General features: G+C 39.0%; 1 protein-coding gene across 1 annotated transcript in view; it reads left to right on the top strand.

The window, feature by feature from the left end:
- The window catches only part of LOC124802777 (cleft lip and palate transmembrane protein 1 homolog), a 48,120-nt gene that overhangs the window by 11,937 nt on the left and 10,188 nt on the right, over positions 1-25,995 (top strand). The window contains exons 3-5 of the mRNA XM_047263773.1: positions 4,626-4,784; positions 5,914-6,111; positions 25,536-25,653. Coding sequence (XP_047119729.1) covers positions 4,626-4,784; positions 5,914-6,111; positions 25,536-25,653 — 475 coding nt within the window. The remainder of the gene's footprint in view (positions 1-4,625; positions 4,785-5,913; positions 6,112-25,535; positions 25,654-25,995) is intronic.

Here is a 25,995-nt window from a genome sequence, read left to right as displayed (position 1 = left end):
GACATCACACAAAGGCTCACTTTGATCACCAGCAATATGAGATATCATGAAAGATTGAACAATATTTAACGCTTAAGCCAAAGACTTTCTTCATAAACTGTAGCCCAAGTTGATGCACCTTGTCAGGAGACAACTGAAGAATGGTGTCACGGATTATAGAATCAGCAGAATTAGCATAGGAATCATGAGCATCAGTAGCAAACTGACATTTGCAACTGAGGCCATGGAGTTCGGCCGCCCAGGCCCAGTAGGACTGGTGGAACTGTTCATGACAGTGATAGAACTCTACAGGCATTGCAATGACATGAGTTCTTTTCGGTGATAATTTGACAAAAACCAACACATTTCTTCGAATGAAAGTGATGCAGGTACCTGGAGTGGGCCTAACTGGCAAGACAGCTGGTAGACACAAGGAGAAATCCAAGAAAGGAGCAAAGCCTTCCACATATTGCGTCAGTGACACGAAAGGTGTGGAGGTGATGCTGATGCCACTTCTCATAAGTCTTCCAGTCTTCGTATAAGTTGTTGTAAGGGGGAACAGTGGCGGGTACACAGTGGGTTAGTTTGTGTAGTCAGTGTGGCAGACAAGTTAGTGATAGCAACTGTATGAGCCTGCTGTGCTTGAGGAGAGTTTTGAGTACTGCCTCTATGGACAGAGGAACCAAAGGAACAACCAATAAACTGAACACATGGAAGTGAATACCACACTTGTCGCCAATTGTGTAATAATGCTAGACATGACCAATAGTGCGGCCACTATGAACAGAAGTTTATTGATCTATATTGAAGTAAATGACAAATGTAGAAACAATACAGTAAGCAGTAGAACACAATCTGAGGAGGACTACCAGATGTGCTGTCTTTGTATGGAGGAGGGCTCTGTAGGTGGTCTGGCGAATGTCATGCTGGTGTGCACTGATCTTGTGACCCACCACATGCGGCTTCTGGTGGCCAGTCCGTGTAGCTGCCATAAGCAGACTATTTTAAGTGTAGCGTGCTGACAGCCCAGTGCTACAGCACGTATCCAAGTGTTGCATACGGGGTCACAGCAAATACCAGAACATGAAAGCATCTCCCGCTTAATATATCAGCGTTAGCCATTAAATTTCAGTATTAAATTACAATCTGAAAACAAAATCAGCCCCTTCCCCTACACTACCAACATCCAATCACATTTTTTTATTTATGCACTTTTCAAAGAATTGTTGGGGGAGGAGTGAAGACAGTACTTTCAGTGTTAGGTCGGTGTTACATGATCAGATTTCTTTAACATAGTTGCTTTGTCACATATTGGACATAGTGTAATAGGGAACTTTTGTCAAATATTGTCTTTTGTCAAATTTACTTTATCAGACTTAGCATCTCCTCTTAGATTTGATTAAAAAAGTGATGGTCTTTTGTTTAATCACCTGGCATGTACATAAACACACTGTGTATTGTGTACATGGATTGGAGAAGCACATTCAAAATGCAAAGGATGCCATATTTCAAAGCTGTAAATATATAAAGGTGTTTTGTAATCTGGTATGAAATAAATGTTTTTCTTTTTTTAGGCAGGAAGTTGTAGAGCAAATTAGAATAGTATGCACTGGTAGATTTGTAGAAGTCAAAACAAGTAAATTTGTAAGACAAGTTAATTGTCAGCACTTATATTTGTTTCTTCATTGAAAAGTGAATCGAAGAACTGAAAATTAGCACAATATGACACATTAATGATACAGAAGTGCTAGCTGAAATTGAACAGGAATTGAGTTTCATGCTAAATGTAGTGGAACATATGCTAGCTGTGAGTTTAAGATGTACACATAATGAAGAAAGTGTCAGACATGCTAGAGGACTAAATGTTGCAGCAAAGAAAGAGAATCTTGATAAGATACATGCAAGACAAAGAAGCAAGGAAAAGGCCAAAAAGTCTTTTACCAGAATAAATAGCAGCTAATGGCAAAGAATATAAAAATTGTGCCTAGTTTCGAAAGAAATGAGCCTGAAATCAATAAAGAAATTGGTGTAAAGCCTAAGAAAGTCCTTGATAAGCATGCACGTCTATTCATCAGTTCCTTTTGAATGTAAAACACATCAGATTACTATTAATTTCTCACGTGAAAGGATTTGTGATGATTTGGTTACAACTTGGCTTCTGCGAACTGTATACACCACATTGCACTCAGGGATATTAGTTTAATGACATTTCAAACTGTGTTGAAAAAATCAGTGCCTCATTTAGTGACTGGGAACTATGAAGCTAGCAGCATTAAAAAGTAATTTGTTTCCCCGCTTCTTCCATTCATTTTTGCCTGTCCCAACAGAGATCCTGTTTTCTCAGTACAATGTTTTTCTGTCTTTAATGATTCCGTGTTATCTCTGCCAGACGTTAAGTTTTTTTTGACATTACCATGGCCTTTAACGTGATTTTTATACAGATTTCTGCAAAAAGTGCATCATATTCCTGCTCAAAGTCATTGTCGAAACAAAGCAGAAAACATGGAATATATTCAAAGTTATTTATCATGTCATGTAGTGTTAGTACAGCAAGCAAGATTTTCATGTCAGTGTGTTGGGTCATGACCGCCAGTAATATACTTTGCAGTGTTTGGAAGGGTGGGAAAATATACTAAAACACAACCTTAATGACAATCATGATCTGATAGTGATTCTGGTAATAGCCTTCCTTCTGTTTGCATTGTATTGCAAACACTTTAATTTAATTTCACTGTCATTTATTTGTAATAAGCAACTCTTTTTTAAGACTGCTGTGTCTATAATGAGCTTTGGAAAATCATTGTTAGTTCTGTGTGAAATATGTTAATCCATACTAGGTGTGTAGTCTTAGATTGGTACAACTTGCTGTCAAGACAGTAAAACATTCCTCTCAAGATGCTCCATAACACGACGACACCACCCTCTTTCTCACCCAGAGTGTCACTGAGCTGAGGGCTGATCTTGTCGGCAACAAGCTGTAGGTTTTGTGCCTTTTGTTCTCTGTTTAACCAATATTGTGTTTAAAGTTTTATTTGTAATAATTTTATAATGATTATCATTAATAAGTCTCACATCAGAACCCAAGTATCTTTTTAATGTGGTTTCATGAAAGACTTTTGCATATGAGTTTTATTTACACCATTAGACATGGATCAGGATATGCTTGTTTCTGTGTCAGCCTTTTGCCACTGCCTTTGTGATGGATGCTTTGTATGATGATGTGGAAAGACAAATAGAGCTAATTGCTGTTAGAAAGAAATAAAAACAATAAATAATTTCAGATTTTCAAATGGGTAAAATTTAAATTGTATTAATTTCGTATTTTGTACAATGTAAAGAGAATGACAGTAAGAGCAATTTATTCATTTTTTATTACACGTATTTATATCTCGCAGCTGGCAGCATGACGAAATGAGCTGTCAACTCATAACTCCCTTTCCCGCTGTAATCAAAGCTCTCGGCCAAGCTGCCATCACTGTACTTGAGTAATAGTGAAACTTGGATGGCAATATATTCCAGGATGTGGGCTATATGCAACAACAAAAAATACACAAATAAAAGATAGCAATCACAATTCAGTCCAATTCTTGAACTTTTCCTCATCCTGCAATCTAGGGATGTCTTTTGGTACTCTCTCTCCAATGGGTCTTCCCGCTGTAATTTATTCTTGTGAGTAAAATGACTCTTGGTTTAATGTGATTTATTTCATGTGTTAGAAATTCAACTGTGGATTAATTTTCTTTCTAATTTCATCAAAATGTCACTACTTTGTTCTAAAGCTGATTTAAAGCTGGTGACGTTTTCCCCTGGTATTCTAATACATGAAGAGAGACCAAATTTATCAATTACAAATCACTTGGTATGTCATTAGTGTCTCATAATCAAATAAAATATGGACTTGGGTTCAGACTCAAATAATGAGTTTTGAAGGACAAAATTGTTGCCCCTGAATGTTATTTTTGTGTAAAAAGCAGCATAAACGTATGGATACGGCATCACAAACCTATTCAAATACAACAAAAGTTTGTATGTTGATAAAATGTAATGGTATTTCCTCTTGTGTTTCACAAAATTGTCAATTTTTAACCAAGATGGTTGTTAGAGGCTATTTCAGTATCTCAACTATACCTTGCACTAGGGCCACATGTCAAATATCATGTGATTGTTTGAGCAAGGTTGATACTATATGATGTGCTTCGGCATATAGGGAAGTTGTGAATTCTGTTCGAATGAAAGTCTTCAAAATAATTTGTATGCAACCTCAATAGCCAGAGCCTTATTTGCAAATTTAAGACTATCTCTGTATTAATCTACTAAACAGCCTAGAAACATTGACCTCAGTAGAAATAGTTTAGGCTGCGAATATAAGATGACCCTGTATTTTTCAAATGACGAATTTGGGAAAAAACCTCGTCTTATCAGGTAAATACAGTGTATAATATCTGAACACTGCCGTGGCCCAGGAGTAATTAAATTACCCTGATGAAGGCCAGTTGCAATAATGGACAAAGCATTGGTTTTATAAAAAAACAAGATGACAGTCATGTACCTGGAAAAGTTTTTAAAGAATTTTCATTTTGTTTCAAACTGTTCATATGCAGAACTTGATCATGCTCTTTTCTTACTTAACTCTTTCCATTTTTCAGGACCTTTATGTCTATGTCTCAGAGCAAGAAACATTCAAAGAGTTTGATGAACCAGATGCACTGATTTGGAAGAAGGAGGGCTTAGTATATGGAGATTGGTATTCAGGTCCCAATGGAGATGGTACATACGTTCACAATACTGAGCTTATTGCATCAGAGGTAATGAAATATCTTGTGCAATTTTCTTGTAGCTGTGTAGTAATAAATTTGGTGATTTCTTCTCCTGATCTAGGCTGTTTACTGCCCACTGTTGAACATCTTGTTTTGTATTTTACATAAACAGTTGCAGAAGTGAAACAGGTCTGATCAGTGTCACCTGTTTTTTTTTTTATTTTTATTTTTTTTATACGTGAACAAATAGAAATTGCTGGATGAAGCAAGAACAAATTTGTGAAAGTAAGAGTTAAGATACACAGTCAGAAAATAGACATAATTCACTGATGTCAGAATCGCTGATATGTGTGTAAACAACTGCATCAACTTATAAAACTTTCACTTATCAACAAAATAATATTTACCGAAAGAAGATACCAGATCATGTAAATTAATGTACCCATGTATGTTGAGAGGATAGATAATGAATCGCTGATATGTGTGTAAACAACTGCATCAACTTATAAAACTTTCACTTATCAACAAAATATTATTTACCGAAAGAAGATACCAGATCATGTAAATTAATGTATCCATGTATGTTGAGAGGGTAGATAATGTTTGTGGGTGTACGCTGAACAGGTTGTTTTAATAGACAGTGTGCTATTTCTTGTGGCACATTGTAAGTGGCCTTTTTGCTACTAGAGCAGTAGCTGTGCTCGAAGAGCACTGTTACTAGTTAAGCATTTTTTATTTGTGTACTTTATCATAGTTTTTATTGATCAGAAAATAATTGGTTTTGTTACTGTGATCTGGAAAAATAGTCATAGAATTCATACTACAGGTGTGATCTCTCAGGTTTTCTTGGTATGATTGACTAATAATGTGCTTCTGGGTTGTTTGCTCTGTTTCCATTGTATGCTATGCAGAACACCTGGAAGCACACTGTCATACTACAGATGTAAAGAGCACTTACTAAATGTGTAATTGATCTGTTGATTGAAAGATAAAAAAATACTAAACAGATGTTGGTTCAATATATTTTGTATTTACTAAAAAAAAGTCTCAGAATCTCAAGTATCCATGCTTCTATGTGTAGCACTATTTTTCTAATTAGATATTTTCATTTTCATTCAAAACATGAACCATGTTCATACCTTACAATAAATGCTATGTTTTCTCTTCTTTTTTAAAGAATGTAAGGAATAATGGATCCTTGTATCTTCACGTATTTCTTACAAGACATGGAAAGCCACCAAACCCAGATTCTAACAAGGCTAGAGCTCAAGTTGCATATAATAGAAAAATGTTGAACAAGTTCAAGAAGTTGCGCTATACGAAGACTCACAATTTATTAACGGGAGAGACAGCAGCCACACCAGAAGAAGTAAAGGTAAGGGCACACACACACACACACACACACACACACACACACGGCTACTGTTTCTGGCTGCTGGGCTGCTGGGGGCTTCTGTGTCTGAAAGCTTAAATGTTAAGCAGTGTATTCATTGTGCCCATCTACAACTTGATCACAGCTCAATATGGTGAGTAGCAATCTATCTTTTTCAGTTTGTTGTTCCATCCTGGACTTTCCATTGTTTAATTAATCATATCTTTTTTCTGTTAAATGCCAAGTCTCTTATTCTCATTTTATTACTCTTGTGCAAGATCCTTGATATGGAAATAGTGATGCTATAGCAGGGAGTAGAATGTGCTAACTCGCCTTCATTAACAGTTCTGCCATGAGATGTGCATTGCTTGGCCGAGACCCAAGAAAGTGCACATTGGTATGGCAGTCATAACATACAAACTCAATAATTCATCAAATATGGATGTACTTGCCAACATGGAGTTATTGACAACATTATCAGTTGAAGATAGACTTATTTTCGCTCTTTCAGTCACTGTTTTTATAATTTCAAACTGACCTGTTTCAGACAGTGTTGCCCATCTTCAGATCATTTCTCTTAACTCTTTTACTACGAGAAATGATATGAAAATGGATGTCATCGCATGAAACCAGTAAGTCTGAAGTAATGAACAACAGATGCAAAATAATCTATTTTCATTCATTCATAGACGTAAATTTATATAGTGAAATACACAAATGAGTGGCTCGGGGGCACACAATGGTAAGCACCAAAATCAGTTTCAAGAATTTACCTACAAATTTGAATAATTTTTTTTCAAACATTGCTTTTATTCTGTAGTGCGTTTAACATATGTCTTCTTCTATGCAGACATAAATAAAACTGAGAACAGACTAAAGCAAACAAAATATACAAAAAGTATTACATTATGGTCGTATAGATGTGATTTTGTTTTACCAACCACACATCATTAAAAATACATGGTGATAGAAAATTACTTATGAAAACTTACAGCAACTATTCAACACTTTACTCAAACTGCATTGTCATTCATCTCTCTCATCACTGAAGTGTTCTCTGTCTGAAATAGTTAGGTTTAGTGACAGGAAAAATCCACGCTGGACTGGAGGTATGTAATCTAAGAGCAACAGGATGTCAAACTTCTTTTCAGTAAGTCTTGGCCCATTGTATTTAAGTTGAAGGATAGAAAGAGGGCATTGCCTTGCACGTTTTCTGAAACTTATTTCGTGCCAGATGTCATGACAGAATGTCTCGCTTTATGGATAAAGATGACAGAAATTCTGAGGTCCCCTCCCACATTTCTTAGGTTGACATCTCAACCATCAGCTGTCTGCTTTCTTAAGACAAATGCTTATTTCTAGTGGCCTATTTGAAAGAAATGCTCTCTTTGCATATCATACTCAAAAATGGATTTTTCTTAGTGCACTTTGGATCATATCCAACCACTTATCTGGACTGTACACATCTTGCACTTGCCGGTGAACATAATTTTCAGTTATTGCAAAATCTCTTTCAGAGGGCAACATTGTGTGCCCACTAACGGGGAAGTGATTTTCAATCACATGAAATCGTCCAGTTGAAATTAGATACTTCCAAAACTGAACCATGTTCCAGCTCTTATTTTGGCCACAGCAGTTATCAGATATCACAATGAGTCTCTCCTTTTATGTTGTCTTCATCAAAGTCATGTAAAAGGCAGCTTAAAATTTCCTCTGATCCACGGGCAGTAGTAGTCTCATTCCACAAGGGGGAGTGCCCTTTGTTCTTGCCACAGTCAAAAACATTCGGGTTACGTAACCAAATTTTCCTTTTGTTAAAAGCTGGCCCACATATTCACTAAGGAACTGGGAGAGAGTACTGCAAATCAAAAGTCACAACATGAAGATTACTGTCTGCTTCTGCTCATTTTGTCTGGATTCCAGTGTTAGCCAGCTCAGCCTCTGCGCGACGTTGATGTAATTCCAACTGACACTTGAGACTTGCTTTCAGCTGGGGGTCAACAGTACTCTCAATTTTAAGTTTTAGCGTGTCAAAAGTCTTACACCTATCATTCTTTGGCGACTTTACTCCTATGTTATATTCTTCAGTGAAAATCTGCCTGTACTTTTCTGCAGGTACAGGATCTCTACTTGCAGAAGACATTCTTGTAGTGATCGTAACAGGAGGCGATTGTTGAGTCTGTGCCCAGGTACAATCTGCCACCATTGTTTGAGCATCTGTAGTGACACTAGTAGTATTTCGATATTTTGTCGATGTGTTCCCTGCCGTGGGTAAAACTTGTTTCAGAGTAAGCATGTGGACACATGGAATGCTTGCCATGTGTCTCCTGGGGTGACATGATCAATCCAGATGAGATATTCTTCTGTATATTTTCCATGCTACCGTGATTATGATGCAGACCATGAATGGCAAGAAAAGCTTTCGTGCAAACTTTAAATCACTGCCGTCAACTTCTGCATGCTAGGAAATAGTAAAATTTCTCAGATATTCACCAGCTACTTTTTGACAATGTAGGACAACATTGCATTTCATTGCACCAACCAAAAATGCACTTTGAACGTTAAAATCACCTATTTCCCAAAATGTTTTGAATGTTTTCATCACATTTGAATCTCCTACTTTTTCAAAACACTTTAGAGGGCACTGACAATTAGGTCTCTCACTTTTTTTACTTACAGTTTCTCCTTACACGAAACATTCGTCGCCGAAATTACTCCTCTGCTGTTTAATTTTGCATTGAGAATCAAACTTCAGCCTTTTCCGAGACGACCTCTTCGTCTCTTTGAGTGCCCCTTTGTAACTTGTTTGTGCAGCAATACACTGTTCATTGTTTTGGGCAATACCATCTGATTTGCTATTAATATGTATAACAACAAAAATTGCTATTATTGTTACCATTAATATTATTAAATCTAATAATGTGCATGAAAAATGTGCATACACACATCACTTAACCAAAAGCAGTGATTCTAATATAACCTCAAAATTCGTGTACTTCAGGAACATAATGGTATGTACATGCACTTGCAATTATTTTCATGAAACATACTAAGTACAGTGTCATGTTCAATCTTACCATAATCTCAGTAGTAGTACACGGGTTGTTTTGCTAGCCGCCATTTTCTCTGTCACTTACCTTTATGTTTCCACAACAGCCGGGCACTAGAGCTTACCAGTAAGCTTTGCCTTGTCATCTGTTGAGTGAATTTAGAATTACAAATAAGTGTATTGCATTGTGCACCTCACAGGAGGGATCAGTAGCAGCCTGTCGCAAAATACATGGTGATGGCGCTTACCATTATGTTCCTGCGAGCTGCTCAAATGTATTGAGCAGACTCACCTCAGTGCACACTTCTTGTCAAAGTTAGCTGCTCCAGGCAGATGATGGTCTTTGTTGGTGCGGCATGTTTTCACAATTATTACTGAGATAAACTGATACTGCAGTGTTCATTTTTTGCATGCCAGTGTAGAAATTGTCACAGAATCATTTAAGTAAAAAGTCTTTGCAATTTGCAAGTTTTTTTATATGTAAATGCCAACCTTGGAATTTTCCTGTGTGAAACATTGTATGTGCTACATTTGTGAGCTGATTTGAAATTATTGATTTGCTTATTTTACTGTTCACTATGCTTCTGCACAATCTTCCATTGATTGTATGAGTAGTTGTTTGTATTGTGATACATTGTGAAATTTTGAACATTTGCGAGTATCCTGATAAAATCGTACTGTAATTGTCAATTGTAAGGTTAAACTTACTTTTGCTCTTGAAATTGTTCTCTAATTTCCTTGTATAATAAAGTGAGAAATACGTTATTTTGAGAATTTCCATATGCCTACAGAGCTATATTTTTGAGAATTTTCGTAGATGACAAGAGTTATGGATAACTTAATTTGTAGCAAACGAGCATTGGCAATTCAGTTATTGCCATAGAATAGACCATTCCAAATTTCAGTGGATACCAGTGCAAGTAAACATACTTTTTTGAGAATTTTCCGAAGTTACCCATTGTCCTGGGCGTTCGTAGTATTACATTGGCATTTGTAAACTAGTTAATACAGCTGATATTGTAACTAACATAGTGTTACATCTAGTTTTTCCTCAGAGAGGAGCAGCGCTATATGTCATCTACAGTTATCGTAAATTAATTCTGTTTTTAAAGTTTTCTAACAACTTTAATTAATCTCAAAACATTTTAGGAAACCTGTAATTTTTACCACAGGTTTTCGTGTTGCCTTAATAGCAATCCCATTTTGTGTATTTGCTTCAGTTCTTGTAGGGAATTAGCAGCTTTTTAGCTCAACAGATTAAAAGATGATAAGTAGACTTAGTTATTTGTTCACTGCTTTGTAAAATACATTGCAGGAGCCATGATACTGTCCCACAGTTAATGCTGTTCTCGAACATGGGAGAAGTTAGTTGATATTTGTAAGCAGCTGGATATCGCCCAACTACTGTCAAACAAATGGTAGCTGCTGCGAATCGGTGTGTTGAGATAACTTAACTGCAAGTGGCTTGCCAATGGTAGATCTCGGTGTCCTATACAGGGACCAGGGGGGGACTCAGGGTCTTGTATAGATTCCTCTATCCAACAAATTCGAGGTGCTGTTTTTCATGAAACTGAACCAGTGGGACTAAAGTCACCCATTTTGAGAACACCTGCTTTGCCCAGTGTCAAGAGGAGGCAACTGCAAAGTGGTAGAGGTATATTAATTGTTGGCAGTTCAAACTTACAGCGAATATTGGTACCCCTTCGGGAAATTGCAGTAAGGGACATAAGGAACACCAGGTGCACATACTGTGTATGCCTGGGGGCCTCGTTTGATATACTGAAGAGGCTATTCTGGCAGTCATTAAGTGAGCAGGATGCAACCAACAGCAAATTACAGTGTATGTTGCAACAGACTGTGCCTGTCATCAAGGCTGTGTGCACTACCCATCAGAGGTTGCTACCCAGTTAACTGACTTTGTAGATTGCACACAAGAGTCTTTTCTTTTTAATTTTTTTTAATGAGGTGACACCATCCAGTCCAGATAATGACAGCTGTAGGAGTATTATATCAAAAAGAGTTGCTCCCTACAGGTGAGAGTATTAAAATTCTAGTTGTCAACTGCCAAAGCATTTGCAACAAATTGCCAGAGTTTGAAGCTCTCCTGAAAACCACTGAAGCTCACAAAAAACTAGATGCAGAAAGCTGGTTGAAACTTGAAATTGACGGCAGTGAGATTTTTGCAAAAAATTTAAGTGTTTTTCAAAAGTGTAGGCTAATGGGAAATGGAGGTGGTGTATTTGTCATAGTATATAAGAAACTCATATGAGTAGTACCATGGTGTAGTGATTATGACACTAAACAGTTGAATGGAGGGTTGCAAGTTCAAAACTCTCGTGGACTATACCATTTTAATTTCTATATTCGGTTTGAGTACATTCTAGAAGTATCCACAAATGCCAAGAATCGCCGTACTGGAATGTTCTGTAGCTGTATATGTACTGTAAGAGTTCTGGCCGGAGGCAGTTTGCTTCATGCTTTTTTATGTGCAAGTGCTGAATAAACCTTCGTTAAGTGAAGTTGGTGTTTGTCGTTCATCTGATTACACCTTCTTCTATGTGACATTATTCTAGTGGAGGCGCTGGGTAGTGGAATTTGTGATACTACACATTATCGACGACACAGTGGCTCTCATCAGGACACAACAGTGCAGCCGTTTACGTCGCGAGAAACCAGAGTTCGAACCATATTCAACAGATCGCGATCTACCGAAGACAGAAGACTACAGCGTTACGATGACAGCAACTGTGTGCCACCACATTAGACATCCTTCTGGGTCCTCTGGTGATGATGGCCAAGATCCAAACAAGTGGCTGAAGGTATATGAGTGTATAGCCAAATTTAACAAATGGGATGACACCGTGTGTTTGGCTAATGTATTTTTCTATTTGGAGGGGACTGCCAAGCAATGGTATGAGAACAAGTAGTAGTTCACAAGCTAGGAAGTATTCCAGGTGGAACTGCACAAGTATTTCGGCGACACACAACTGAAGTGTGCGGCTGAAGATAAATTAAAGCGCGGGGCACAGCGTCCAGGAGAAACTACATCATCTGACATTCAAGACGTCTTGGAGCTGTGTAAAATAGTGGATCCTAGAATGGAGGAGGAAGATAACGTTGCACATCTCATGAGGGGTGGTGCTGAGGACATGTATCAAGCCCTGCTCCTGAAGGAGGTTTCAACAGCAGATGACTTCATAAAATGGTGCCAGTATATCAAGACAATGCATCAAAAAAGAATTACACGCAAGTAGTTTGAAGGGCTTTCAAATGTCGTATTGATGTCTGTGATGGAGGAAGCAACTGATTTCACAAGTCTTCATCAGATAGTGAGAGAGGAAGTTGAGGGCACTTGGATTGCACGGCAAGCAAAAAACCGAGACACTTAAAGAGGTCATAAGGGACATAGGTCACCATCGTCGCAAGCTATCCGCTGGATTACACTCCCCAACATGCCAAAGTCTCCATTGCTGTTTAGAAGCTCCAGCCAATCACTTAACTGCCGCAACCTGGAAAACTAAAGGGTGCGACCTTCCCTGGAGGTAAGGCCACTGAAGAGAAAACTCCTCCGCCATTGATCATTACAAAAATGATAGGAAACTACATTGATATCGTCATGGATGGTTGACCAGCCCAAGCCCCTGTGGACTCTGGAGCACCATATTCAGTCATTTCGGAGAAGTACTGTCGCCAGTTGCAGAAAAACGTATTCGTCGACAACAAAACATCTCTGCTAAAGGTGGCTAATGGGAAATATGTAAAAGCTACAGGAAGATGTACCATTCATGTGGGTATAAGTGGCCATACACAGCCCTTAGAATTCGTCATCTTACAAGAGTGTAGTCGTGATGTCATTCTCGGATGGGACTTTTTGAAAGCTCCTGTCAGTTATAGATTGTGGTCGCTCGAAGATTATGCTAGACGAGATGAGATATTATGGACAGGAAGATGAACTTCAGAGTGTGTGGGGACAGTGTATGCTGGATGAAGTGATCATTCCTGCAGTCAGCGCTAGAAAGGTAACTGTCATGTGTCATGTCATGCATCAACCCATAGATCTTTTAGTGGAATGTAAGAGAAGCATACTGAAGAATAACTTGGTCATCCCGGCCTCTGTTGTCTCGTTTAAGAATTGATTCAGTGAATTGTGAATAGTTAACTGTTGCCAAGAACCGCAGATCCTTCAAAGACACATGGGTGTAGCAAATGCTGAGCCATTAATTGAAGAACACCTGAGCATCATAGAAACCTCCCATGCCGAGTCTGTGGGCGAAATTAGCGCTACCACTATGAGACAAGATCTTCTAGGTCAACTATCACCAGATGTCACTAAGGAACAACAGAAGAAGCTACTTGCCATTCTTCAAGACTTCTCTGAATGCTTCAATCCACAGGTGAAGAGCAAATTAGACAAATAGACTGTGAAGCATCGGATTAGCACTGGAGACCATCAACCAGTAAGCCAGAGAGCATACAGCGTGTCAGCAATGGAACGTCGAATAATTCACGACGAGGTAGAGAAAATGATGAAGAATGACATCATTCAGCCTTCGCAGAGCCCATGGTCGTCACCAGTGGTCCTCGTCAGGAAGAAGGATGGCAGTTGGCAATTTTGTGTTGATTACAGGAAGCTTAATAAGATAACTAAGAAAGACATATACCCTCTTCCACAAATTGACGATACACTATTGTCTGAAGGGGGCTAAGTTTTTCTCAACCATGGACATGTACTCAGGATACTGGCAAATCGAAGTAGATGAGGCTGATCGTGAGAAAACTGCATTAATCACCCCTGAGGACCTGTATGAGTTTAAGGTAATGCCGTTTGGTTTGTGTAATGCACCAGCAACTTTTGAACGGATGATGGATAATCTTCTGTCACCAGAAGTGGCCGATATTTATATGACATTATAGTGTTCTCAGAGAAATTTGATGAACACACAAAAAGACTGAGGGCTAGCTATTCTTAAGTGTCTCCAACAAGGTGGACTGAAACTTAATTCAAGAAAGTGTCTCTTTGGAGCAAAAGAAATCAAAATACTTGGACATCTTGGGCCAAACGAAGGCGTGTGGTCAGACCCAGAAAAGGTGAGATCCATAATGGAATTTCCTATTCGTACATGTATTAGAGATGCGAGAAGCTCCCTCAGATTATGTTCTTATTACCGTCGGTGTATCAAAGACTTCTGTATCAAAGACAGGCCACTCCAAGAGTTGTTAAAAGCTGATGCTAAATTTATCTGGGGTGGTGCTCAACAAGTGTCTTTCGATGTGCTGCGAAAAGCTCTGATGACTGACCTGTATTTTGTCTGTATGATGAGAGAGAACTACACACAGATGCCAGCAGGTATGGGATCAGTGCTGTTCTGGCGCAGATTTCGGATGGAAAAGAGAAGGTTATAGCCTATGCTTCTAGGACACTTACAAAAGCTGAGAGAAACTACTCAGCTACAGAGAGGAACTGTCCTGCTGTGATCTGGGCCATGTGCAAATTTCGGAAGGCCATTCACAGTTGTTACAGACCATCATTCACTTTGTTGGTTGGCAGGTCTTAAGGATCCAACAGAACGACTCGGCAGGTGGGCACTAGGTCTTCAAGAGTATGACATTACCATAGTGTACAAAAGTGGAAGAAAACACAAAGATGCCGACTGTCTCTCGAGAAACCCTGTGCAAGACCATCAAGACTTGGATGAAGATAGTGACTGTCTCGCTGCACGCCAGGATCTCTGCTGAGCAGGACAACGCCAAGATATCTCTAGTTATGCTTGCTTTAAATCGGCCAGAGGATATGAAAGGACAATTTAAGGTAGTTAATGGATTACTTTGCAAGAAAAACTTTGATCCATTTGGAAAGAGGTGGCCATCAGTGATTCCTAAACAGCCGAAGCATTCGAGGTAGCCAAATTCATCGTATAAGACTTGTTAAAACACGGTGCCCCAAGTTCATTAATTACGGATCGAGGGAAAGTTTTTCAATTGAATGTTGTGATGGATATAAAATGTCGGTGCAACATTACTCATCACATGACTGCCTACCATCTGAAACTAACGGGCTTACTGAACGCCTTAATGAGACCTTGGCCAACGTGCTATCTATGTTCGTCATTGTTGAGCAGAGTAACTGGGATGAGGTGCTACCTTTTGTGACGTTTGCCTACAACTCTGCCTAACAAGGCACCACAGGATTTATGCCATTTTTCCTGATGCGTGGGTGTGAGGCAACTACAACAATGGACACAGTGTTTCCGTTACATCCTGATGATGTGGATGACTACATCGGCCAGGTGTTAACCAGATCTGAGGAAGCTTGACAGTTAGCTCGACTCCGCACGCGGCAGGCTCAAGAAAATGATCGTCGAAGGTATGATGCGACCACCAGACTGGTGACCTCGTCAGAATCTTCACTCTTGTTCAGAAAATTGGTCTGCCGCGAGAAGCTCCTCAGGCGCTAATTTGGACCTTATAAGGTTGTAAGACAGTTGTCTAACGTTACTTATGAATTTGAAGATTTCGACCCCGATGTAAGACAACGAAAGATTAGAGGTACGGTCCACGTCCTTCGAATGAAGTCCTACAAGGATCCTGCCACCCAGGTATATAGTGTGCGTTCTGGCCGGAGGCAGTTTGCTCCACACTCTTGTATGTGGAAGTGCTGAATAAACCTTTGTTGAGTGAAGTTAGTGTTCGTCATTCATCTACTTGCACCTTCTTCCACGTGACAATATAAACAAAGATAGGAACTGAAGCTGCATGTGAGATTGTTTGGGCAAGACTTAATAGGGATCTGAAAGTAATGCACAATACTTTTTTTTCCCAGATATTGCAGGTGTAATTTTGAAATTTCATGACGACATAGTTTGAAGTTTGTTCCACAGATGGTATTTTCTTTTCATGTGCAGCTCTAGCGAGAGAAGTGTTAACTACGAAACAAACATGACACACGTTATTGTCATCAACTAGTGAAGAGCTGCGAAGTGTAGTTAGATATTTGAGAGCTGAAGGTCATAAACAAAGTGAAATTCAGGGGGACATGGGTGGTGTGTATGGGGATGACTCTGTGAACTGTAGTAATGTCTTCAGGTGGTTTGCCTCCTTTCAAGAGGACAGTGTGGACCTTAGTGATTTGCCATGCTCTGGGTGGCCAGTAACAGCTGCAAACCTGCAGAATGTCGGAGCTATTGAGGCTACAATTATGATTTACCACCTTGTATAACTGCGAACCTTATCGCAGCAGTTCTTCATTTCCTATTGTGTGGTGTATGATGTTGTTCATGACACATAGAAATTTCATAAAGTTAGTGCTTGCTTGGTGCCTAAGAACCCGACAGACAACCACATGGGCCAGGGCCAGTGAATGGTGACAAGCTTGGCGGACTGAATGTGGTATGCCACAGAAGGACATGTCTTTCTGAAAAGAATTGTCACTGGTGACAAGTCGTGGGTACCCGAAACCTAGCGGGCCTCTGTGGAGTGGAAACATGCTGCTTCCACAATACAAAAAAAATTCAATGTGACTCAGTCTGTTAGGAAAGTGCTTGCAGCAGTGTTCTGAGGTATCCCTGTTGTTTTATTGGTGTACTTTGCTGAACAAAGGACCACTAAGAATGCTGCAGCCTACATTAATACTTTGTTGTCATGCCCTTCGTGACAAGCACCACAATATTAATGCTGACAATGCCAAAGTTCATGACAATGCTCACCCCCATGTTGGTGCTCCTGCATCCACCATAAAGTCCAGGACTTGCACCATCAGACTTGCATCTGTTTGGTCCCATGAAGAAATTCCTAGTCGGCCAACACCTGTGACCAGGCGCGGCTCGTGGTTTCTATACTGGGGAAGGCTGCAGCATTTATCGATCGGAGCCAACGTAGACCTCGGGTTACGCTACAGATTAGTCTGACATAAACAACTAAGAGTTCAGGGGGAAGGAGCTGGGTAGATCACTCACTACCTATAATTTTACGTACTGTATCTTCTATAATCAGGTATTAAATATCATTAGAAGCAAACTTCGAGTTAAAATCTTTGGTTAGTGTTTTAATACATCGTCATTACATTTTCTGACATTTTGCAGCAAATCATATGAAAAGACGCGTTTTGGAGAGATGAATGTTAACTTTGCAACTGCTTAATATTTTTGGTGTTTTCAGTTCTAAACTTAAGACATTCATTGTGGTTTACCTCCAAAGCTCAAAGTTTACGAGTTCGCATGACGATACTGTGATATTTTGGTGACGTCGCAGGTCTTTTGCTGTGATTGGGTGACAGGAGCAATCAGTGCAACTGCCATATTAATTCACATGTCTGAGAAGCGAACAATTTGTATTTATTGTGTATTATGAAGATATGCATGCATGTGAAATAGCGCACTAAAGATCTCTCCAAAATACGTCATTTTTAGTACAGTTTGTTGTGCTAAAGTACACAAAATGTGACACTGTAGCGCAACACACTGTACCGGTACCAAAAATGATTCATTTCGGAAAATGTCATCACATTTATGACTGGCTAAACATGACACTACCCTTTTTTACTCACTTCACTTAATAGGCTAAGTAGGACTTAAAGAAATTACTTATCAATTACTTATCAATTATGAATGCACTTTTGCTTACCTCAGTTCATTTGTTTATAGACGAAGTCAGCTCGTCTCCCCTTCTGCGCAGCAAAATGGTCTATGACCATTTCATTGAAATTTGGCCTATTCAGTAATTCTTTTTCTAGGGAACACATTGCAAGCGCACAAAGTCTGTCCTCATTCATAGTGTTGCGCATGAATGTTTTCACTCGCTTTAACATAGAAAGGCAGTGTTCTGCCTCTCCAGTCATCATAGGGAAGGTTACTATTACTTGCAGAAGTTTTACACTTTCAGGAAAAGCTTTAGCCAGATTGTTATCGTAAAGAAAGTTCAACTAGGTCAAAGCACCTGACGCCCTCTTAAAATCTTTTCGGCTGTACAACACGTTCAGCTCATGACGTAGATCTGAAGACTGTAAATTGAACAAATTAACAGCTATTTTACGCTCTTTTTCCGGAAAAATCGTTTGATGTTTTGCAAACAACGATGGATCAAACAGCTGTACAATCGATAAGTGATCATTGAAAGTGAATCTTTCTCTGATCTGAGTTGTGATGAGGTCACAAACGTTTCGTGCACACACTATTCTTGATTCTGTGAAACGTTCCCATTTTGCAGTTGGTTCTACCTGTTCCCAGTGATCGTCAGTTTCAAGTGAGGCCCTAATTTGCTGGACAGAATCTGAAAAGTGCGATACATATTCAACAGTTTTCACTGCATCAATATTCCTCTGCTGCAGTTGGTTAAAGAGAATGTCACAATGAGGCATGACTGTATTAAAAAAATTTAACCAAAAGAGGAAATCTTCATCTTGCAGGAAACCCTTCAGTCCTGTTGTCTTGTTTATTGTCTTGTAATCACTGGCATCATCATCAATAATTCTTTCTAGGGACTCAACAATTTCCTTTTGGTATTTGTACACAGTGGTTACACTCCGTGATTTAAAATTCCATCTGATGGACTGAGGACCGGTAGGAATACGCTTCTTCACTACTTCGTCAAGAATGGCTGTATGGCTAGAAGACCAGGAAAAAAAGGTGGAAATTCCTTCCAAGTTGCTAAAGAAGATCCGCACTTGTTTATTGCCCGTCACACAACGTTCAACAATTAAATTTAACTGATGGGCATAACAGTGAATAAAGTGAGCATTCCTGTACATTTCTCTAATTCTAGTTTGTACTCCACTTTTATGGCCACTCATAACGGGGGGACAGTCGTAACACTGAGCTATCAGTTTTTTCAAGTGTTTCATGTACATTCATTTTCTCTAGCTCGTAGAGAACAGCTGCAGTTACATCTTCTACACTGTGACTTTTTGGGCATACAAAGGAAATAAATCTTTCATTTATTTGTCCCAGTAGCTCATAGCGAATTATTAGGACCAATTGTGACAAATTTGCACAGTCAGTAGTTTCATCAACTTCTATTGCGAGAAACTTTGCCTTCGACAGTTCACTCCTCATGAGATTGAGGCATACCTCATAAATTGATTCCAGGAGTTAATTTTGAATTGTCTTCGATAGGCCTAAGAAAACACGGTTTTCTGATTTCTCAATGTGCTGCTTCAAGACGCAGTCCAGTTCTGCCATAAGACTGACTAATCCTTGAAAAATTCCTGGGTTTTTGGAATCTTCTGTTTCGTCGTGGCCCCTTAAGGCAAGCTCGAATTTGCCGCAAAATTTTAACAGTCTGAGTTTACCCAGAATATTCCGATTTTTTGATACATTTTCATTATATATCTTTATATTACGGCGATAAGCACTGTCTAATTGGCACATAATGTCCAGTTTCCCTAGCATTGAGAACTCAATGAAACCATTTAAATGTTTTTCGCTGGAATTATGTTTTTTCACCTTTGCGTGAAAATTCTTTAAATCAGTGATACCAGTTTCAGTCCAGGCACTATCAGTACTATTTGTAAGAAGACGGGTGAAACAGGAAAATGCATTTTCACTTCACAACCACTCAGCTGTATCATACATTGCTCTATTATAACTGCGTTTGTATCCTTGCCTAGACTTGCACTGTTTCTGTTCTTGATTGATCGTTAGATCGGGTCTGGGTGTGCCAAGTTTTTACCTATTAAATTGCACACTGAATTCATATTGCGCTGGTTTCACACCCGCGGTATGTCGCAGCAAGTAAAACTCACTAAAATCTTGCAAAATACACTCCGAAAAAGAAACTTGCTACTATCACACGGTATCAACAAAAGCAGTCGGCATCAGCAAGCAAGGAAAGTAAAGTAATGGGACAAATTTCGCGCACTTTGTCCTCTAATCACTTATGAAACTCTCGCTAGATGGCAGTACTGTTATGTTACTGTAGTCCAGTGCACTCTGGCGGGATATTTGCAAACTTACTCTAAATGTGGATAAAATAGCCAATGGCAGAAACAAAACAACTATGTAAAACATTATCAAAACAATAATACTAAACGTCAATTAATGACGCATCGAAGCGTAGTAGAGATGTGCAGAGACAGAGATTGGATAGCGAAGTTTCGGCCACTCAACATTCCTTTATTACATAGATAGTGGAGCGTGAAAAACGTGTGGTGGTTGGTATGACACCCTTAGGCTGCAAGCTCTGAGCCTTCGGGTTGCCCTTAAAGAGCAGTACTATGTAGAAGCCACGCCCCCAAACCGCTACTACATGCAGCTTACGGACATTCCAAGGCGCAGCCTAAAACACTACTAACTGTTTGGAAAACATCTATCGATACAAACAGTTCCAAAAACGTTGACCGTCATTATTTTAATCGGAATGGGAAATATGCGAAATTCGTCCTGATAATTTAAATTATGTAATACGCTCTTGCAAAATTTACTTTAACATATATTTTGGGGCGGCTCCGCCTCAGAGCCTTTAATTACGAGCCGCGCCTGCCTGTGACATATGCAGAACTGAAATCAGCAGTCCACAGATGGCTATATTCCAGCCAAATGGATCTACAAATGGGGCATATTGAAACTGGTACCACGATTGGAGAAATGCGTTCAAAAAAGTTGGTGACTATGTAGAAAATTATGTAAATGATAAAAGTTCATTTGTGACTGTTGTTTTCCTATTAAACTATTTGCTAATGAAATCATTGTGCGTTACTTTCTGATCTTCTCTCTTCCCTCATAGTATTAGGGGTGGGCATAAAACAACTGGATCCTTCAATTACTCGCCAGATCTAACCAAAACTTTACAGAAAATCTCAGTTTACTTGTACATAAGTTTCCCAGTCATACTGTAATCATCAGTGGAGACTTGAATCATCGTACTATCAGTTGGAAAAATTACAGTTTTGTTAGTAATGAGTGTGGTAAGATACGCTGTAAAACATTACTAAATGCATTCTCTGAAAACTACTTAGAACAGATAGAACACCACTCAGGATGCAAATGTAGTGGATCTAATGGCAACAAATAGACTTGCCCTCTATGAGAATGTCCACATGAAACTGGTATCAGTGACCATAAGGTTCTAATAGCAACAATGAATACCAAAATGCAAAAGGCAACTAAAACAAGCAGAAATATGTATATGTTCAGTAAACTAAATAAAATTTGGTTGTCCATCTCAATGACAAACTTGAAACTTTCAGCGCAGGGCAGGAACATATAGTGGAACTAGGCTACAGTTTAAAAGAACAGCTGACCATTCACTAGGTAGATGTGTTCCCCATAGAATAGTCGATAATGGGAGGGACCCTCCATGGTACAGTCATTGTAAAGAATCTTCTCAGAAGCAGAGATTACTGCGTAGTATGTGTAAAACGAAAACATGGGGCTATAGCTAGAGAGATGCTGAATGAAATGTGTTTGGCTTTCAAGGGTGCAGTGCATGAAGCCTTCAGTGAGTACTGTAGCAGAATATTGTCAAATGACATTTCACAAAGTCCAAAGAAATTCTGGTAATATGTAAAGACTGTTAGTGGCACCAGATTTAATATACAGTCACTTGTGAATGAGAGAGGAACCATAATTGAGGGAAGCAAAGCAAAAGCTGAAATACTTAACTCTGTTTTCAAAGTTTTTAACACAGGAAAACCCAGGAGAATTGCCCCAATTTAATCCTCGTGCCACACAGAAAAGATAAGTGGTATAAGTGCAGTGTTGTTCAGAAACAGTGAAACATTACAATTTAACAAATATCTAGGGTCCAGTGGAATCCGTATCAGCTTCTATACTGAATTTGTGGCTGAGTCAGCCCCTCTTCTACCAACAGTTCTTGGAAAAAAGCAGAGCCAAACCTGTCTACAAGAAGGGTAGTAGAACTGGTCTGCAAAACCAGTGTTCTTGATGTCGTTTTGTTGTAGAATGTTAGATCGTACTCGAAGCTCAAACAAAATGTGGTATCTCGAATAGAATGATGTACTCCATGCCAACCAGCATGATTCTGAAAACATTGGTCATGTCTGAAACCCAACTCTCACTCATCTAACGAGGCATACTGAAAGCTTTAGATCAAGGCAGTCAGGTAGATGTACTATTTCTTGATTTCTAAAAAGCATTTGACTCAGTGCTTTTTTAGAAGTCAAGAAAAGCATTTGACTCTGTGAGAGAGTGATCGTTATAGGAGACCAAAATGCACATATTGAGACAGATAGAACAGAATATGAGAATGTTATGGGACCCCATGGATATGGTAGAAGAGAGAGAGCCATAAGATAACACGATATGATTGGGATGGATTACAAAAGACTGTAATTGATTATGTCATCACAGATGAAGATAGGAGTAGAATGGTAATTGATGTCAGAGTAATCCTTAGTGAGAGCCTTGACAGTGATCACCATCTATTAGTAGCGAACCTGAGAATCTTCCATGTGCCAAGAGTACAGAACAAGAAAATGCCAAAAATCAAAGTATGGGAACTCCAGAAGACAGAGAAGAGAGCTGTATATCAGAACCACATAAAATCCCTGTTACCAAGAGATGAAAGGAAAAATGGAGAGGCAGAATGGACCTGACTAAAGTACACATTTTTTAAATGAAGCCACCAAAGTTTGTGGAAATAAAAGTATGACGTCAGTGGAGAAGGAAACACATTTGTGGAATGAAAGTGTGAGAGCAGTAATCGGGGAAAGAGAGGGATCAGAAGAAAAATAAATCAGAACTTACTAGATATGAGGCGAAGATCAGAAACCTCGAACAAATGTACCAAATCAAGAAACTGGAAGTTAAAAGAGCAGTTGCATAAGAAGAGACCAAGGCATGGAAAATATTCACTCAGAAATTGGAGGACAGGAGAGGCAGTAAGAAACTGTTGTACAGTGTTATCAGAGGTAAAAGGAAACCAATGAATACTGTAAAAGCACTTGAAGATGAAAATGGAAACCTGGTTAGGACAGAAAGTGACATGAGAGAAGTCCTGAAAACCATTTTGACCAACTATTAAATAAATCAGTTGAAGAACCAAATGCAGAACTGGAAATCCACACTTACAATGTGGAAACTTCCATCACCTGGACAGAAACAGAGGCAGCCTTAAAATCTATGCCTAAAGGAAAATCTTCAGGTGCAGGTGAAGTGAACACAGACATGATAAAGGCAGCAGGTATCAAAGGCATACAGTGGCTGCACCGAGTACTCAGTGTCATATGGGCAGATAACAAAATACCTGTGGATTGGAGCAAGTGTGTAATAATTCCCCTGTTTAAGAAAGATAGCAGGTGGAAACCCACCAACTGTGGAGGAATAACCCTGTTGTCTGAAAATAGATCATAGAAAAGAGACTGAGAACTATCAGCAAGACCAATATGGTGGTGGTGGCAGTCAACAGAGAGGGACAACCAGCAAATGTAAAACAAAGACGACCAACTAGAGTGTGTGGACAGTTTTCCTTACCTTGGAAGTGTAATCTCCAGTGATAATTTGGTCAGAAATGAAATCACCAACATAGTACAAAAAGGATCTGAATTGTACCAACAAGTAAGATCACTTTTATGGGATGACTTTATTCCAAAACTGGCCAAACTGATGATGTTTACTAGCTATTTCATACCAATATTGACCTGTGGTATTGAAACATGTACCCTCACAAAAAGAGAATTGTCAAGGCTGCAAGCATCAGAGATGAAATTTCTTAGGTCCACCATCCAGAAGACCAAAATAGACAAGTTAAAGGATGAGGAAGTGAGGAAAAAAGCTGGAATAAAGACATCCCCATTGATCGAATTGGCGTAAGCAAAACTTGACTTGATTGAGGATTTTTTGATAGGGAGGTCGCAGCATGTTATCTTGTATGAAGATTCATCGTCAGACGTAGACGTAACTTCGGGTGTGCACCAGGAAAATGTGTTGGGACCATTGCTATTCGTGCTGTATATGAATAAGATTTCAAAGTGATGCAGAGATTGGCAACTTGGTTTAAATGTTCAGAAATGTAAAATTGTGCCCTTCACAGAATGAAAAACACAGTATCCTATGACTATAATATCAATGGGGTCACAGCTGTGATCAGCCAACTCCTAATACCTGGGTGTAACACTTCGTGGGGATATGAAATGGAATGATCACATAGGCTCAGTTGTGGCTAAAGTAGGTGGTATACTTAAGGGCAGCACAAATGGTCACAGGTTTGTTTGACCCATGGCAGTGTGTCAGAGATGCTGAAGAAACAACTGGCAGACTCTTGAAGATAGAAGTAAACTATCCTGAGAAAGCCTGCTTACAAAGTTTAAAGAACCCACTGTTGACCCTAGGAATGTACTAAAACTGCTGTGTGTCACTCACATAGGGATCAGGGGAAATGATTAGATCGTTTAAATGCATCTGTTCATACTGCAATCAATCATTCTTCCCATGGGAAGAGGCCCTAATAACTGATACAATGGTATGTACCCTCTGTCATGCACTTCAGTCGTTTGCAGAGTGTAGACATAGATGTGCATCAGTGGTAGTCAGTTTAGAAAGTTATTGGACACCATTTGACATTTTTGAGGACTTCTGCTTCTTTCGAATTATTTCAGTGCCTGTGTGAAACTGGGATTTCAGATAATGGAGGATCAGCTTAGAACTTCCTGTGTACCTAGATTAATGAAACATAGTGAACAATTTGTTCTAGCTTGTATTGTTTAAATGAGAAACTAAAAGCCGTAACACTATTTTCTCACTACAGCTTTCACTTACATGTTTGTTCGCACAAAACATCAGCAAAGTCACAAAGTAAGCACTGAACATTTTAAAAGTTACTGTCTGATAAAGCAGACTCCATTTCTCGAGGGACATTAGTGCTATTAGTTCCAGGGAACACAGCTTGTCCTATGCTGTCTGTGTTATTGAGTGCCAAAATAGTGCACTTAATCTGTTCTGCTCACTGTGGTGGTGGTAAAGGTATGCCGGCTGAAAATTACGGATTGGATACAGGGCTCAGGTAGTGGTAAGTGTTTATGAAAGTTGACTGAAGCTCCTGACAGGATAAGAGACAAGTTTCAAAATTCCCGTCGATGTACCATGCAACTTTTTTGAAACTGTCAGTGAACAATTTTGGAGTAGTTGTTTCCAGCAAGGTAGTGCACGGTAGTTTCACACCAAATGCTTTAATCTGCTTATTTTCAACCACTACTGGTCACCATTCAAAGGATTTTTAATTGTCCTGTTAGTTCATGTAGCTGTATGAGGCTCAGATTTTATATATATTTCCACTACTGCTTCTAGCTTGTACACTATATGCACTAAAATTTCCATTGGGAGCCAAAATTTGAAAATTGTTCATGATAACTTCTTAAATATTCTTTATCTATTTACTATGAAAATTTTTATTTTTAAAGTTCATAATACCCACATTTTTACTCCAACAGAAAGCAGAGACAATGAAAGAGGAAATAATATCACACTGGCATCCAAATTTGACTGTGAATGTAGTAACAGATCAAACTAGCTGGATCCAAGGATCTGTTCCACCGCCTCTTGATGAATGTAAGTAAATGCTGTGTTAGAAAAAGTTGCAAATAAAATATTCTACAGATTTTTGCTCAAGTAGTTCCTGTTAGGTAATCAGAATTCAGACTCAAAAGCTAAGTGCATTATTCTGTTCGGTCTAGGGAATGATAGGAGGATCAGGCTATGTCCTCTGATTTTCCTCCTCATTATCCAGTCTTAGCAAATTATTGTTTCATGTGTGAAATAGTCTTCACAGTCTTTGAGTGTACTGACCTTGACAGAAGATGGGTGCTAGTTCTTGACAGTTTATACCACATCTGTGGTGGAGTTGCGTACTAAACTTTTTGACATTTGCATTTCTTTAACACACTTGTGTAC

This window comes from Schistocerca piceifrons, chromosome 6 (genome assembly GCF_021461385.2).
Source record: "Schistocerca piceifrons isolate TAMUIC-IGC-003096 chromosome 6, iqSchPice1.1, whole genome shotgun sequence".
In the NCBI taxonomy this organism is placed as follows: domain Eukaryota; kingdom Metazoa; phylum Arthropoda; class Insecta; order Orthoptera; family Acrididae; genus Schistocerca; species Schistocerca piceifrons.
Note: the sequence above shows the minus strand (reverse complement) of the source record. Positions and strands in the feature narration are given on the sequence as shown.